This window comes from Benincasa hispida, chromosome 1 (assembly GCF_009727055.1).
Source record: "Benincasa hispida cultivar B227 chromosome 1, ASM972705v1, whole genome shotgun sequence".
NCBI lineage: Eukaryota > Viridiplantae > Streptophyta > Magnoliopsida > Cucurbitales > Cucurbitaceae > Benincasa > Benincasa hispida.
In genome coordinates, this window is record NC_052349.1 from 17,545,347 (window position 1) to 17,561,000 (window position 15,654).

At 35.1% G+C, this 15,654-nt stretch overlaps 2 protein-coding genes and 1 pseudogene across 4 annotated transcripts; 1 reads left to right on the forward strand and 2 right to left on the reverse strand.

The window, feature by feature from the left end:
- The first annotated feature begins 5,763 nt into the window (after positions 1–5,763).
- LOC120076134 (transcription factor bHLH95-like) lies at positions 5,764–6,473 on the forward strand. Its single transcript, XM_039029912.1, has 2 exons — positions 5,764–5,979; positions 6,084–6,473. The coding sequence occupies exons 1-2, from the start codon at positions 5,764–5,766 to the stop codon at positions 6,471–6,473; spliced, it is 606 nt and encodes a 201-aa protein (XP_038885840.1).
- Positions 6,088–8,793, reverse strand: LOC120090595 (annotated as a pseudogene).
- A 2,428-nt stretch (positions 8,794–11,221) lies between these two features.
- LOC120071636 lies at positions 11,222–15,274 on the reverse strand. Of its 3 annotated transcripts, XR_005480320.1 has the most exons (12): positions 14,988–15,274; positions 14,620–14,739; positions 14,370–14,524; positions 14,192–14,285; positions 14,024–14,094; positions 13,830–13,936; positions 13,467–13,588; positions 12,876–12,964; positions 12,649–12,708; positions 12,347–12,448; positions 11,983–12,262; positions 11,222–11,540 (listed from the first exon to the last, which is right to left on the reverse strand). XR_005480320.1 is itself a non-coding variant. In XM_039024037.1 (11 exons), the coding sequence occupies exons 1-11, from the start codon at positions 15,127–15,129 to the stop codon at positions 12,176–12,178; spliced, it is 1,149 nt and encodes a 382-aa protein (XP_038879965.1). In that variant the 5' UTR covers positions 15,130–15,274; the 3' UTR covers positions 11,735–12,175. The 3 variants fall into 3 exon arrangements, 2 of the variants coding, with proteins under 2 accessions (XP_038879965.1, XP_038880063.1); XM_039024037.1 differs by lacking the exon at positions 11,222–11,540 and having other exon boundaries at positions 11,735–12,262; XM_039024135.1 differs by lacking the exon at positions 11,222–11,540 and having other exon boundaries at positions 11,735–12,262; positions 14,623–14,739; positions 14,988–15,272.
- Between the last annotated feature and the right edge of the window lie 380 nt (positions 15,275–15,654).

Here is a 15,654-nt window from a genome sequence, read left to right on the forward strand (position 1 = left end):
GGTCATATTTCTCCTCTCCGCTACACCATTCTGCTGAGGTGTACCTGACGCTGAAAGTTGGGAAACGATTCCATGCTCTATCAAATAGTTCTGGAATGTTGAGTCCAAAAACTCTCCACCTCGATCCGATCGAAGTGTTTTAATCCGTCTATCCAATGCGTTTTCAACTTCAACCTTGAACTCTTTGAACTTTTCAAAGGATTCAGACTTTCGTTGCATAAGATAAACATACCCGTACCTGGAGTAATCATCAGTAAAATGATTAAAATACTCATAGCCACTTCGGGCTCACACATTCATAGAACCACAAAGGTCAGAATGTACTAACTCAAGAGACTCCTTGGCTCTATAACCTTTTCTAGTAAAAGGTCGTTTAGTCATCTTACCCTTAAGGCAAGACTCGTACACTGGTAAAGAATTTTTTCTAACTCACTTGGAAGTCCATTCTTCACCAATCTCTCAATCCTATTAAGATTGATGTGCCCTAAACGTAGATGCCAAAGTTGGGCATTTTCTTTTGCAGAAATTCGTCGACGTTTTGATTGAGTTACGGCAGTTCTGAACAATTCAGTATTATGAAGGGAATTAATGGCTAACGGCTTTAGCACATATAAATTCGATTCCAGATTTTATTTGCAAATAAAAACACTATCTTTATGAATAACCGTTTTATCCACATTAAAAGAGATAGTATATTTACATTGCAGTAAGGTTTACAGAATAAGGTTCCTCTTTAGTTCGAGAACAATATATATACATCATGTAAAACAAGAAATCTATTATGTAAAGCTAACTGCAAGTCTTAATTTCTGTTAACCACCTTTGCGACTAGACCAAATATGGATGAACAAGACTAGTTATAGCTCTCTTGGCTACTACTCAGTCGTTTACACTATAGTTCTCACCAACCTTCAGCTGTCACCAAGATCTAATCCCCTGAAAAGAAGAACAAACATGGTTAGTGGCGCATGAATCAATTATCCAGGCAGAATCATCATTCTCCACTAAACAAGTTTCAAGAACAAGTAAATCATATTTAGCTTTATCGGCCTTCGCCTTCGCCTTGACTGCTTTCTTCTTTTTCAGATACCAAGGACAGTTCCTCTTCCATTGTCCATCTTGTTTGCAGTGGAAACACTTTCCCTTAGCAACTTGTGGACGCCTACTTGGGGCGACAGGCAATGGGTTAGCAGGTGCCTTCCTTTTTCCCTTACCACACTTCTTCTTCTTTCCCTTTGGAGAGTTAGAAGCAGAAGGTGCAGACTTCGTTCCTAAAGTCGAACCTCTATGGAACATCCTAGGGGATGAAACAACATTTGCCTCACCCTTCTACCTCTCCTTACTTTTCAGTAAAGATTGGTATGTCTGCAACTCGTTGAGGAGAGTTGTAAGGTTATATTTCACTTTGTTAAGAATCACATTGCTAACAAAGTGCATGAAGCTCTCCGGCAAAGAATGCAGGATTATGCTAACTTGGTTGTCGTCGTCATTGGTAGACACATTCAACTCCATCACATTAAAGTGGACCATCATCTTAAGCACATGTTCATGAATAGAAGTGCCTACTTTCATTGTGGCCTGTAGGAACTCCATGATCTCACATGCTGAGACCATAGGCCCATGTTTCTTGGCCAAGACTTCAAAAAGACTTGCCAAGATGTAGGCTCGAACCTTCTCTTTCACCCTTGTCCATCGCTCGTATGCCTCCCAAACATTTCGAGCAGCATTTGGAGCTCGAATAGGAGGACAAGCCTCCGTGAGAGCGAACATGAGATCCTCGATAATCAGGATCGTCGTGATCATGTGTTTCCATGTTGCGAAATTATCACCAGTAAGTGTCTATGTCTCCAGCTATCTATCAGGATCGTCGTGATCATGTGTCAAGCCCTAGAATCAGCACTTAAGGGAACAACCTCTATACTATCCCTAAAGCGGGTAGGAGTGAATTCTCTCTTGCACCCTATGTCCTCAGCTATCTATCCGATCCTACCCCTGAAAAGACAGTCATATTGAGCAGGCGCTGTTGAGCCAACCCTCACCTATGCAAATCTAAGGGCAATCCCAGATAAACGGGAGTTCATAGTTAGCTTAGCATTAAGGTTAAGTTACCTAGGTCATCGCTTTGAATTAGTCAGTCCTAAACAGTAAATTGCGTTATAAAGTAAGAGTGACTCATTTCGTGGTCCGATCTTGTACAAACTCTTTTGCACATGGACACCCCCACTCCTCATGTCCAACATGAACGAATTAGGATCACTTTGTTTGTAGCACTTTACAACTCCTTGTAACAACTACAGAGCAGGTCGTATCCAATAGTGTTACCATAGTAAGGTACCCAACCTTATCCATGTACTATAGATCATTTTGACTATTTACTCGAACCTGATCCACCTTATTGTCTCCACATAAAGTTCAAGTACTCATCCAATAGTCAAAGGACTTTTAGATTTATTGGATTTCTATTCAAGCAATAGATTTATTCAATAACACATTTATTGAATTATCAGAATAAGTTCCATTGTTTACATACCACAAGTTTTAGGACATAAAACCCAACACGAACAACATGACCACTACGCAGCACGAACACCGCGCACTCGTCCTCTGCGATCGCTCGGTCATGAACACCCCAACAGCATGAACGACATCCATAGAACCTCGATGGTGTCGAGTTGAGTATGACACCACCAAAAAGGCTACCTTGGTATTTTCGGTGTGAGAATCCAAAGGGTGGGCTCTGTGTAAACTTTGTTTGAGGCAGAAGAATGGAGAAAACACCAATCGTGTAAACGACTGAGCAAGTGGGAGAAGACTGAACCTATCATATAGGTCGATGCCCAATCGTTTAGCAAAAACTAAGTAATCGTATAGCAAAAGCTAAGCGATCGTTTAACTCATCGCTTAGTTCCCGTCTCTGTCACTTACAAAACACTACACGGTCGTCTAGCTCGCTCAAGTTGTCGCTTAGTAAATTGTATTTACTTGACAACTTCCGTGAGTTTCTTTTTCCGAGAGAGAAATGTCAAAACAATTTTTTTGACAAAAACTTACTAAAAATAGGAAAACAATTTTCCTTTTATATCACGGTTACCATGAACCACCAATATCCTTCCATTCACTTGGTCATTAGAGAAAAAGATTTAATTATCCAATAATTAATATTATTATAAATATAAATGATAACCAACTTATCATACTATATTTATAACCTATAGTTTTAATATTTCATCTTATTAAACATATAAACCATAGTTCTTTTTCTATTCCATGGTACTTAATGTAAATCTCATTTACATTAATCCTCCACTAAATGTATCTCGTACATCATACCGATTATATCATATATAATCAAATTATCTTTTGTCAATTTGAACATTTCAAATCAACACCAAGAACTAATCCTCAATTGAATCCATTGAGCTATCAAGGGGATCTTATGGACCTGGAGCTCGAAGCTCCAACGGTACATGAATAACTGACTAAACTCTTTAGTCACAGGATCCACCATCCATTAACGGCCAGGCACTCCACTAAAGACCGACAACTAAACTCTCCTTACCACAGATATATTATGTATCAATCTTAACCAATCAAAAGTGCGACAACCTTTCACAAATCGCTCATAATTACAGCTAGGCCAATAACCGTTATACCCCTGTAGTTACATCAAACTCCTTAAATACCACTGATCCCTCTAATGAACATAAGTCATAGTCCTACTATGACTAAGTCTTCTCTTCCAAAGAGAAGTTGTGGCCAGTATGTTCAAGCCTCAGAATCAGCCCTTAAGGGAGCAATCTCTCTAGTTATCCCTGCTTCGGGAAAGGAGTGAATTTCATCTTGTGGGTTGAGTTCCCAGCTCCCAGATTAGACAAGTCCCCAAAAAGGTAGGTATGTTGAGTTGGCAATTTGGCCACACTCACCCATACTAATCAAAAGACCGCCCTCAAAGGCAGGAGTTCCCAAAACACTAAGAATTGAGGTCGTGTCACCTATGGTCATTTAGATGAGATGTAAGTCTCTAGTATCAACAATGTTATATACAGAGTCTAGTCATCTCGTGGTCCGGTCTTATACAAACTCTTTGTATAGGACACCCCCGCTCGCATGTCTCCACATGAATGGTCAGGATCTACCATCTGTAGTAGTTTACAACCATTGCAAACTTCTACAAAGTGGGTCGTATCCGTAGTGTCACTAGGATCAGGTATCCCACCTTAATCCTTATACTACAGATCTATTTAGAATATCACTTAAGGCATGATCCATTTGTATATCACATATACATGCTTAAGTTCACATAAGATGGCATGATCCATTTGTATATCAAATATACATGCTTAAGTTCACATAAGATAACCAAAGAGTTTTATTTATTGGATATGAGTAAATGCCAGAATGAAATAATAATTATTTTATTCATAAAAAACGTTTATCTTTACAAAACAACAAAACTCTGGGAGAATTAAGACACCAATCCCAACACTACTGGCATGGACGACGTGATCGTTGTGCACAGGGAGAAATAACAAATGAGCCAACTATGTCAGATGACTAGTTTTCCTGGTACGATTCAATCACGAGGCGATTTATCACACCTGACGGCGCTTACTATTACTACATGGTAAGAGATTTAAAATTAGAAATTTTCCAAATATATGATATGAATATTGTTTAATATTTATTTTTTTCATCATACAAAATAATTTTATCGAAGATGTACAACAGTATTCAGTACAAAACAATTTACCAGAATTGGGTTCAATGTGTCACCAAACATTGGTCAACATAGAAAATATTATTCGACAAACAAGACGACTCAATGTTGTTGACACTAATCAAAGACGTATTCGTCGTAGACGACAACGACTATAGGGTGAAGCTAATTTAGAAGCACGCGAAGACAACGCCATGTGGGGTAAGGGTTATGGGTCGTCTTTAAATTTCATGTAAACTTCTATTTTTAAATTAAAGAACTAATTGTAAATCTTCTTTAGTATCATGACTTTTTTTTTTTTAATATGAGTGCAGAATAATTATGTTTTCGTTGTAGATTAAATATATAATTAAGTTTAATAATGAAGAAATTTGTAAACCTCGTCCACGAGTTTGTTGTACATCTCCGATTAAAAAATAATAATTAGTCAATCAATTTTTTAAGAATCGTGGACCTGGTCCACGAGTCTCTCTTCGATCAGTCTACCAACCGAGCTGACGTGATGCTGACGGAATTAAATGCTAATCGTGTACTCCATACACGATTTCCCTTCATGTCAAAACTACCTTATTTTTATCAATAATTTATTTTCCAACCTATTTTTAAAAATACTTTCTCATATACCCCGTTTTTGTCAATAATTTGAAAATCTATAATATTTTTTAACTTGATCCAAACTTTTGATAATATTTTTTCGATGTTTAACTGTGACATGTCTTTTTTTATATATTATATTATTAAAAAAAACAAGAAAAATAGTCCAAATAAATAAATAAATAAAAATAAGGGTCATCCAATCCAATCCGACGACGAAAATGATAACAGAAAAAGTACAATCAACAAGAAAGATCAGAGATAATTAGCGAATCGAAACTGTAAAATCGGGAGTTGGAATTTTCAATCATTTCTTCTTCTTCCACTTCCGATCAATCTCTCTCTCACGCACATTCTTAAACCTTTTTCATTGCTCCATTTAAAGCCTCATCAATGGCGGAATAAAGGGAGAATCAACAAGAGAGAAAATTAGCAAGCTTCTATTTGCACTAATGGAGGCCTGCACCGACTCTGTCGTTCCACTTTTTCCCCTCATTTTGCCGGTTCATCAGTCTGAAGCCACTGAAAAGAAGGCTTCGGCATCAAGAAAGCGTATCAGAGCTCTGGAAGCCAACGGCGGTGTACAGAAGAAAGAGAGGGAGAAGAGGAAGGAGATGAGTGAGAGTTTCGATGTTCTTCAATCTCTCGTCCCGAATCTCTCTCCTAAGGTTAGTGGATAATGGATTTTATTCTCGCTTTAGTATAATCTAGCTTCTTCTAGGTACATTTTGTGTTCGCGGTTTTAGTCCTATTTTTGTGCTGAAATATTCAGGCCACGAGAGAGACTATTGTTTCCGAAACGATCCAGTTCATCGAGTTCCTACAAAAGCAGTTGATGAGGCTGGAAATGGAGAAGAAATCATCGGAATCGGTGACGATGCTTCCGAGTACGAACTCGGATTCATCAGGCGGCGGCGGCGGCGGCGTCATTGTCTCGGTCTCCGGCAACATCGTGTTGTTTGGGATTATTATTGCTTCTGTTCAACGAGGTATGGTGACACAGATTTTAATGGTGTTTGAAAGACACCAAGCTGAAGTTCTTGCAGCGAATGTTGCAGTCAGCCATGGAAATTTAACGTTAACAGTCACAGCTTCTGTACACGGTTACGTAGAGAATACTATAGAGCTGATTAAAAACGATATCCTAAGCTTAAAGAAGTAGTAACTTCCATTATATTCACGAGATTCTTCCCTTTTTATTTACTACGACAGGGATGATTAATACTTTTACAGAACTAGAAAGTAGAGTGAATGAAAACAATACAATAGTCTTATATATTTTGTATTTTGCTTCATAATCATGTTATAGAATATTAGTTGACAAGTCGGCTTCAATCTTTGATTCTAAATATAATTCTTATTTGCAAAGAAAGCATCTCTCTCTTTTTCCGCTGTTTTTGTTTTAGTACAACAATTGCGACCCATGAACCTTTAATTTAGGATGGTAATTGATATCTTTTAAACTGGCTTGGATTGGCCTCTCTACCTGGGTTATTTTGGTTTAAATTGTTATAATATTAAGATAATGTGTATTCGACTTTTCGATTGTAATAGTTATCATTCCTGCTTTCAAGTATCTCTCCCTCTTTCTCTATACTGATTACATATATTATATGCATAAGTATATATATATACTATACACAAGTAGTGTAGAATGTGCATATATATACTTGTTGGCTATTGATGTCATTAAACATGTACAAGTAACTTGAACATAGCTCAATAGATTAAAGTATGAACAACTCTTTCTCTAGGTACTTTGTACTAAATTGTAATAATGTTTTATTAAAAAAAACGCAAATGTATGGGAGAAGTCTACTTTAATCTTGAATTTTCCTCTCATCTTCTGGTTACAAATGAGAAATTTTTTAACAAAGGGGTTAATATATTGATTGGATGAAAACCAAAATATGAATTTGGTCATAAATTGTTGCAAAAGATTGGACAAAACCACATGAGGAAGCACTATCTAATGGCTAGGAATCAGCACAGTCAACAGGAGCAAAGGAAATAACTTGAGCTTCAAGGTCATATCCAACATGGAAGTTTTGCAGCTGAAAGTTCCCTAATATAGAAACTGGAGATCCAGAACGCAGAAAGGCAAGACAGAAAATTCCATCGTCCTCTATCTTCACAAAGGTACTTTCTACGTTAAGAATTAAATCTGCACCATCAAAATGAACCGTAACATCTGGAAATGACTCCAGATCATTTGCATTTGCTGCAAAGCACAACTCGAATCTGTCTCTAGGGTCTTTTTTTTCCTGTGGTAAATCTGGTAGTGTAAGGAATTTAGCTAGCAAACTATCAAATGTATCTGTTTCAAGACTTGAGTATGTTGTTCCTGAATCTATAATCCACCCATCTCTGACATCGTATACATCAAAAACTCTATCTAACTGGGGCTCATCATTGCTGAGGCCGATTCCTAGAACCTTCACGTAATAAGCATCTGAATCGGGGTATAACAATGGAGTTTGACTCCCAGAAGTCACAGGTAATGATCCAAAATACATTTTACTTGTTGATCCTAAATTATTGAAAGGAACCAAACAGTAGGAGAACTTTTTGATACCCAATTGAGAAATTAATGACAAGGGTGTTTGGTTCAAGCCCACACTCCCTGTATAACTCTGTATATCTTCTGTTGAAGGAGCTTCTGAGCAGCCAAAGTTCAAATAGCCAACATCCACAAGCTTCCCATCTGAGGTATCAAAACTAAAACTATCAGATGAAAGAATTCCACTTGTTGCTTTATTATCTGCATACACTAATCTATATTTGCACCATTTGTCAGATGAATTGCAGGTCTGGAAGCCAGTTAAGGAATTGCAAAAGTTAGAGCCACATGGCTCCATCTCATAAGTGAAAGATTTGGAAGAGAGGAACTTGGTGGTGGGGCCTTCTTTTTTTGGCTCACATTGGTTATTGCAGTCTGAGCATTGCACCCAAATGAGACCATTTGATGTGTCTGCAAACCCCATCACTTGACTTGGAGGATTTCCAATGTTGAAACTTATAAGGTACTCACCACCTTCATTAACTAATGTTGGTGAGAGTGACACATCATTGTCTAATGTATTTTCTGATAACATGTTGTAATACAGATAATTCAGCCGGGACCTAGAACGATGAACGGTCGCCTCTATCCGTGCAGTGTCTGTCATGGCGTGATCGTAAAATGGTGATAGAGGTGAATCTCGATGAATCAAACGTGCGGTGAAGCCAACTTCGGTCGGTACCGTATGCCTTGCCATTGATTCAAGGATGGTAAACAAAAGGAAGAGAATCATGCTTCCAAAACAATGGTTAGGACTCATTTCATCAACTTAAACTCAAACCATTACACTGAGTCTAGGCTTTATAACAAGAACAATTTTTCATTTCGTTTTCGTTGATTGGGGGAAGGGAAGAAAGTTTGTTAGGTCACACCAACGAGAATCTCTGAGTTTGTGGCAGTTGTAAAAATTCAAGTGGTTCATTCATGACCTTCTTGTGTTTTCCAATGTGCAGAGAATGGAAGAAATGGTTGAAGAACTACCAGCAATTTCATTTGATCCTTTTTGCCAGAGGTAACAACAATACCATTGTATATCTCTTTCATTTATAAAAGAATCAAAAGTGATCTTAATTAAAAAATATAGTAATGACATGCCTAAAAATTTACTGATCCAAAACTAAACTAGAGTAGAAGCATGAGGGAGCAGAGCTAGACAATTTGCTAAAACTCAAAAAACAGTAAAGATCTTCATTCTTGCCATCTTTACCCCTTCTTGTATTCTTTTATTTTCTTTTAATGAAAGCTTGGTTTCTTACCATTCTAGCTATCTTAGGTGTCATCTCAAGTCTCTTGAACTTGAACCACAACTTCTCAATGTCTTGAAAAAGAAAAATATTCTTTCCAACTCCCAATTAAGTACGTCCTCCACTGATTTAGTCCAATCATATTTACCTTTCATCTTTAGTAGAATAATGAGCATAATAGGACGAGTAGTACTTGTCCATCCAGGTAATACCTGCCTTTATGCGTCTCACCCTTATTATTCACATAAAAAAAAAGAATTAAAATAATTTAAGTAAGAAGAATTAATTGAACAATTTGGTAGAATGCCCAAAAATAAGTTTCCCAAGATGTACTAAGTATTTTTCCTATAGAAATATAAGATTTAAGAGATGTAGTTAATTCTGGCATAATAGAACAGTACATCAATATTAGCTTAATTTTCTATGAAAGATGAAAGGAAACTAATGAATTAATAATGCATAAAATATTAGACTTTTCGTTGAATTTCTTTTTTGTTAAATTACAAGTTTAGTCCTTAAAATTTTACATTTGTGTCTATCTTGTTAACTTCTAAAACTATCTAGTAGGTTTTTTAAAATTTTCAAATTTGAGTCTATTTGATTCATGAAATTTTAAGTTTGTGTGGTTTTTTTTTTTTTTCTTACACTTAAAAACTTTCGTCGAACACGGTTGACTAGTATTAAATCTCATGAACTCTCAACTTTGCATTGGAACAGACTATTCATTATTATATTTGTCAAACTTAACATCTCGAGCGTAAGTTAAATATATTGATAATATAGTGAAAAATGTAAATATATATCACATATATCATGGTTTTTTTTTTGTGTGTATTTACAAATATATTGGAAATATATATCGAATATATTGTTCTAAGACGATATATTGTACAAATTATATTGTTCATGCATTTATCAAATATACCCTAATTTAATTCTAGAAAATTTAAATATATAGTGTTATATATATCAAATAAACTTCCTTTAAAAGTTTGTTTTGGTGTTATTATTATTATTATTATTAGGTAAAAAAAAAAACTTATTCCTTTTCAAATTAGTTAAAGTGACAAAAGTCTATGAAATTTTATTTCAAAACGTAGGAAAATAAAATATCAAATTATTATAACAATAAATTAAATAAAATTATAATTTTAGTCCAAAGAAAATTTAAAATATATATATTCTTCTAAATTTTTTAGTTACTTTAAATTTAACTATATTAAATTAATTAAGATTATAAATTTAGACTAATTTAAAATCTATTCACTGTTTAAATACAAAAAAGAATATTTTGTAAAATTCAAGATTTAAAAATCTACCCTTCATTCTCAAGCTCCTTAAACCTATACTCAAAATACAAATTTTTTAAATTCAGACTTTCAAAATCTATACTCTTAAATTCAGATTACCTAAATCTTCTAATTTAACCTAGACTTAATATTCCTTGACTTGAGATTACAAATCACCAAACGCCCTTTGAAGATTTTGAGTTGGTTGCATTGTTGAAGAGACACGTGGCTTGATTTGGTCTCCTCAACACACGCAACAGTATTCTTTAAGAAACTCAATTCACACGTGGCTTGATTTGGTCTCCTCAACAGACGCAACAGTTCTTTAAGAAACTCAATCCAATAGCCTCTCCTCCCGGGAACAATTTATCGCTAATTGAACACTTTTATAATTTTTCAAAATGTACAATGATAAAGATGGTGATAGAAAATGTTTTAAGAGCAAAGTATTTTCTTATTATCGGATGAGTTTTAAATTTTTACCCAAACAGCATTTGAACAAAATCTTGAACTTTCAATTTTATATCTATTAAATTTTTTATTTTATTAAATAATTATAAAATTAATTAATATATTTAATACAAACTTGACATTTAGGTAAGTCAGAATTTGAAAATATATATATATCAAATCGACCTAATTAAACACTTTTTTTAAATAAAAAAATCATTGATTAAATAGGAAAAAACGAAGTTTAGGGACAAAATCTAGTTTTAATTTTAGGTAAAGATTATAAGATTGGATTGAAATTTCAGCAATGGAAAAGTTACTATTTTCTGTTTTCCTCCGATGAATGTTTACAGGACAATGGCCTCAATTTATGCAAAACACAGGGCAATCAAATAAAATCGTGACAAAAAGAATACGGATAACAAACTGGACAATAAATAAGTGGCAAACTGTGATTATCCAGTCACACATTCAACATTTTGAACCAAATAAGCATAGCTTAGTGATGTTTATACTATCAATCTCGAAGTTAGAACTTTGATTTCACCACTCCACCTAAGGGCCGAGCCAAAATAGAACAGCCAAGATTTTAGCTTTTGCCAGCAACGCATGAAAATATAATAGAAGCTCTTGTCAATTCAGGGTTCATCAATCTTGCTCGCATCCTCACTCTTGCTTGGGCTCATCTTTGGAGATCGCGTAGAGAACAGAGGGAGAAAATATGAAACAGAATGAAAATTAGTTTTGTTTTAACCTAGGGGCAATCCAGTAATTTTTCTAGTAGTGGACACAAGCAAAAGGTTATAGAACCTAAATTTTGGTTAAATTCTCAACATTTCTCCTCAAACGAGAGAATGGTATGTGATAAAAGAAGTAGAAGTATCAGGCAAAAACTTTGTGAGACAGTCTACCAATTGCTTCCATAGAAGGCCGGAAAGAACTTAAGGTCCGAAATATAATGTACATCTCTTCCAACTATAAGAGAATTAAAAATATAATAATTTGACAAGAATGCCTAATGTTATAACCATAAATCTACTAATGCAAAAATAAGACCAGAGCATAAGGCATTTAGTTAGCAGAGCTGGATTATTTGCTAAAACTCAAAAAACAGTAAAGATAAACCACCTTGCCATCTTTTGTGTCGTCTCAACGTCTCAAGTCTCTTTTGAACCAGTGTCTCTAAGTCTTCGTAAAGAAACAAACAACTCTGTTCACCCTCCCAACTGGATTCAGCTCTTGATTATATCCCCCATCATTACAAATCATTTTCGAATCAAGCTGAAAATTCATCTGAAATTAAGGTGTGTCCTTTACCAATTTAGAAGTTTACGTTCACCTCTACACCAACATTTTGTAGATTACTAAGCATTGTAGAAATATAAGATTTAAGATCCGAATCAAATTCCTGAGGAATAGAACATGATAATAATGTCAGTTTATTTCCCATGAATGATGAAACAAATGAATAAATAATGTTAAAATATTCGACCTCTCTGTGAGCTTCTTTTTGGTGCTTGCTAACTTCTGCAGGCCATTCATTGACTATCTTTTGAATCTCGGTCGTAAAGTCTGACTTGGAATTTGGAAAGGCCTGGCATTAAAAATACAGAACGAGATAAGAGACTCTTCAAGACTCTATTATCAGCTCGGTTATGTTTTTGTCCTCAAAACCCAAATGCAAATATACAAAGATCGACCTTTTAGTAAAAATTCTCTACTATCAAAATAGAGGACGTCTAGACTTGATCAAGAGTTGTTCATTAGAGAAAGAATGATGAGAACAGCAATCACCTGATAAATTTCATGAATGATAGCAGCAGCTTCCTTAGGCTTACGTTCTAAAAGAAAACCCTGGAAAATATACAAAAGGAAAATTAAATGTGTTTGGCAGTACTGTTGGAAAAAAAAGACATGCGAACACTTGCTATATAACCACTTTTGAAAAACTAGAACCACACGGCTTGAATTAGTTTGTCAATGGAATGGAACAAATACGAAGATGCCATGAACTTCAGTACCTTAGCACATGAAAATGCACTTCCAAGAGTATGTTGCTTCGTTGTTTCAGATCTCATCCTATCAAATTTCCATAGACAATCAACATCTCCTATGCACAGGAAGTTTTGGAGCTTGATAAGCAACTATTTAATACAGTGAAAAGAGTACCCCTAAGTACTTGGAAAAGTTGGTCAGAATAATAGGGTTTTCTTCCCTCGTGGGGGGTAGTAAAACTCAATCAAGACACCTTATTTTTCTATGTGATACATAATAATGAAAAGCTTTTTTCACTGTAATTGACAAATTGAAAGTTCAAGAACCAACCCACAGTAAAATAAAATTTTAAAAAAATGCAGTTGAAATACGTTCAACAGAACTTAGTAAAGAAGCCTCCATGTGTAACTTTTTAGAACGTAGACATTTTCTGCCTTAAAAAAAAAATAAACTGCAGCAAGACAAAAGTAAAAAAGAAGCTCACTTACATAATGCATCTTTAGCACGCTACTCAATATCCAAATGATTTATTTATATTAATGTTTAAAAATATGCAACCAACCAAAACAATGAATAAAATTCATTATTTCATTCAGAAATGCAAGTAATGTGGCTACCCATTTTGGAAGCAAATCCCATCAACGTGTCAAAAGATGTTCGGCGAAATTTTACTCCAGCCTTGGAGAATTTTTTGAAGTACTTGGAAAGCAACTCCCAATCATCAGCATTATAACACATCCTGCAAAGGATCAATACAATCACAGATTTTCAATCTTATAATAATGAACAATGCAAGACAGATATGACAATTCATAGCTTCAGATTGCAAACAGGAAAAATATGTTTATTTCTATTGAAACAGATGCACAAATTACAAGTCAAACATATTAATCGTAGGTTATTTTTTGGAAGACAATCGAGCTCAATCAAAGCTAACCTGGTCGTAAATGTCATGAGAAGAACAAAATAAAACAACATACCTGAAAACAATATCTGCAGTACCAGGTTGTAGTGGCAATTTATTCCTTCTTATAAGTGTCACAACTTCAGCCATGAGTTTTAGATCATTGTGATCTTCGGCATATGCCTGAATGGGAAGACAACACATAGATTAATAAATCCAAAACTGAAAGCTCAACAATAAACATAATACTATTAAATAAATCCTTAAGACCAGTAGATGGTGAGCAGATGCAACACTAGGCGTCAATCCATTCACGTTATGGATCCACAAGGTCTTCTTTCCTGCGCATGTAAATTAAGACTAAGAGTAAAGTGCCAATTGTCGATGCTAAAATATAGATTCACACAACCAAGAATAGAAAGGACATTTATGGCATACCAAATTGAAGGGCACCCGCCCGTACACATGCTTTAGTGATCTCTTGGCAAAGATGAGAATTATAATTATCATGAATACGAAGATTTGATAGCCTCTACAACCAAAACCAAAATAAAAACTAAAAATGTGACTTCAAAAGGGAACATAATAATAAGAGTGTGAGAGCTAAGAGACTCACAAATATCCGCAGCCTTTTCAAAATGCCAAATAGAAGCTGAATATCCTCGTAAGTTTTACAATTTTCAATCAATGACCACATCCAAGCATTGGGAGGCATGCTTCTTTTAACCTCTACAGATTCAAGCATTTTATCATATATTTCCTTGGCAGTGACTACACAAAAACAAAACAAAACCCTGTTAAATAATTTCAGAAATTATACCAAACAAACCAGAAAACATCAGCAGAATCAAGGAGAGCAAAACAACAACCTGTAGCGGTGCCCTCATCAGCATGTGCCACTGATGAAAAAGAAGCATTAGGCATCGAGAGATACATAGGAACGGAATAGTCTTGTGCCATTGTTGAACAACACTGTCGAGCTATCCCTGTTCATTTCATTGTCACATAATGAACCACTGCTCTAAGATATTCAAAATTCAGTTCAAGCATTTCCAGCATTAATAACTCCCCTCCTCCCATTTCCTAACCAAACTAGTTCAAATAACCAGAAAAATCTGACCTAAGGCACATAAATCCCGATACGCTTCCAGTAAATTTCTTCCTATAGAAATCTAAATTTACGAAATAAAACAGGAAAAAATGACATGAGTAAGACGTAACGTTGAATAATTACCAGAAACAGTCCGCCATTGATAAAAAGCTCGAGGATCCTCGTTTACTGGAAAATTAGATACAAGAAATCGATCGAACTGGAGAAAGATGGAAGAAGATTTGAGAAGATTGGAAAGCCTACGAGAGCTGGAGACGACTTGCATTTCAACAAAGATTGTGAAGAAATGGTGATTGAATCAGGCCTCCAATGGAATCAGCTAGCGGAGCGATGAAGGTGAAAGCCACACCCCGGGAACCGATTTCATGAGGGTTTTGCAGGAACTGCTTGTCTACAAGTCACCCCCACGGTTTTACCGTGCGACCCCGTCACAAATTTTCCTTTTAAATCTAGATATATTCGAAAATCAAAGGATTGCCACGTGTACAGTCTTCCTGCCCTAAGGTTGTATTATCGATATGCAAGTTAGAAATTTAATTAGCCCACTCATATTTATTATTAAAAAAATCAATATCTATAATATCTTTTATAAATACACATGAAATATTGAATAAAAATGTCTTGAAATACTAATAAAATATAAGTAATTATTTTAAATGTCAAAACTACCATAAATATTTTTAAATATAGTAAAATATCATTATCTATTAGTGTGATAGATGATAGTATTTTATTACCATCTATCACTGATAGATAATAATATTTTGTTATATTAAAATAAGTTAGCTTA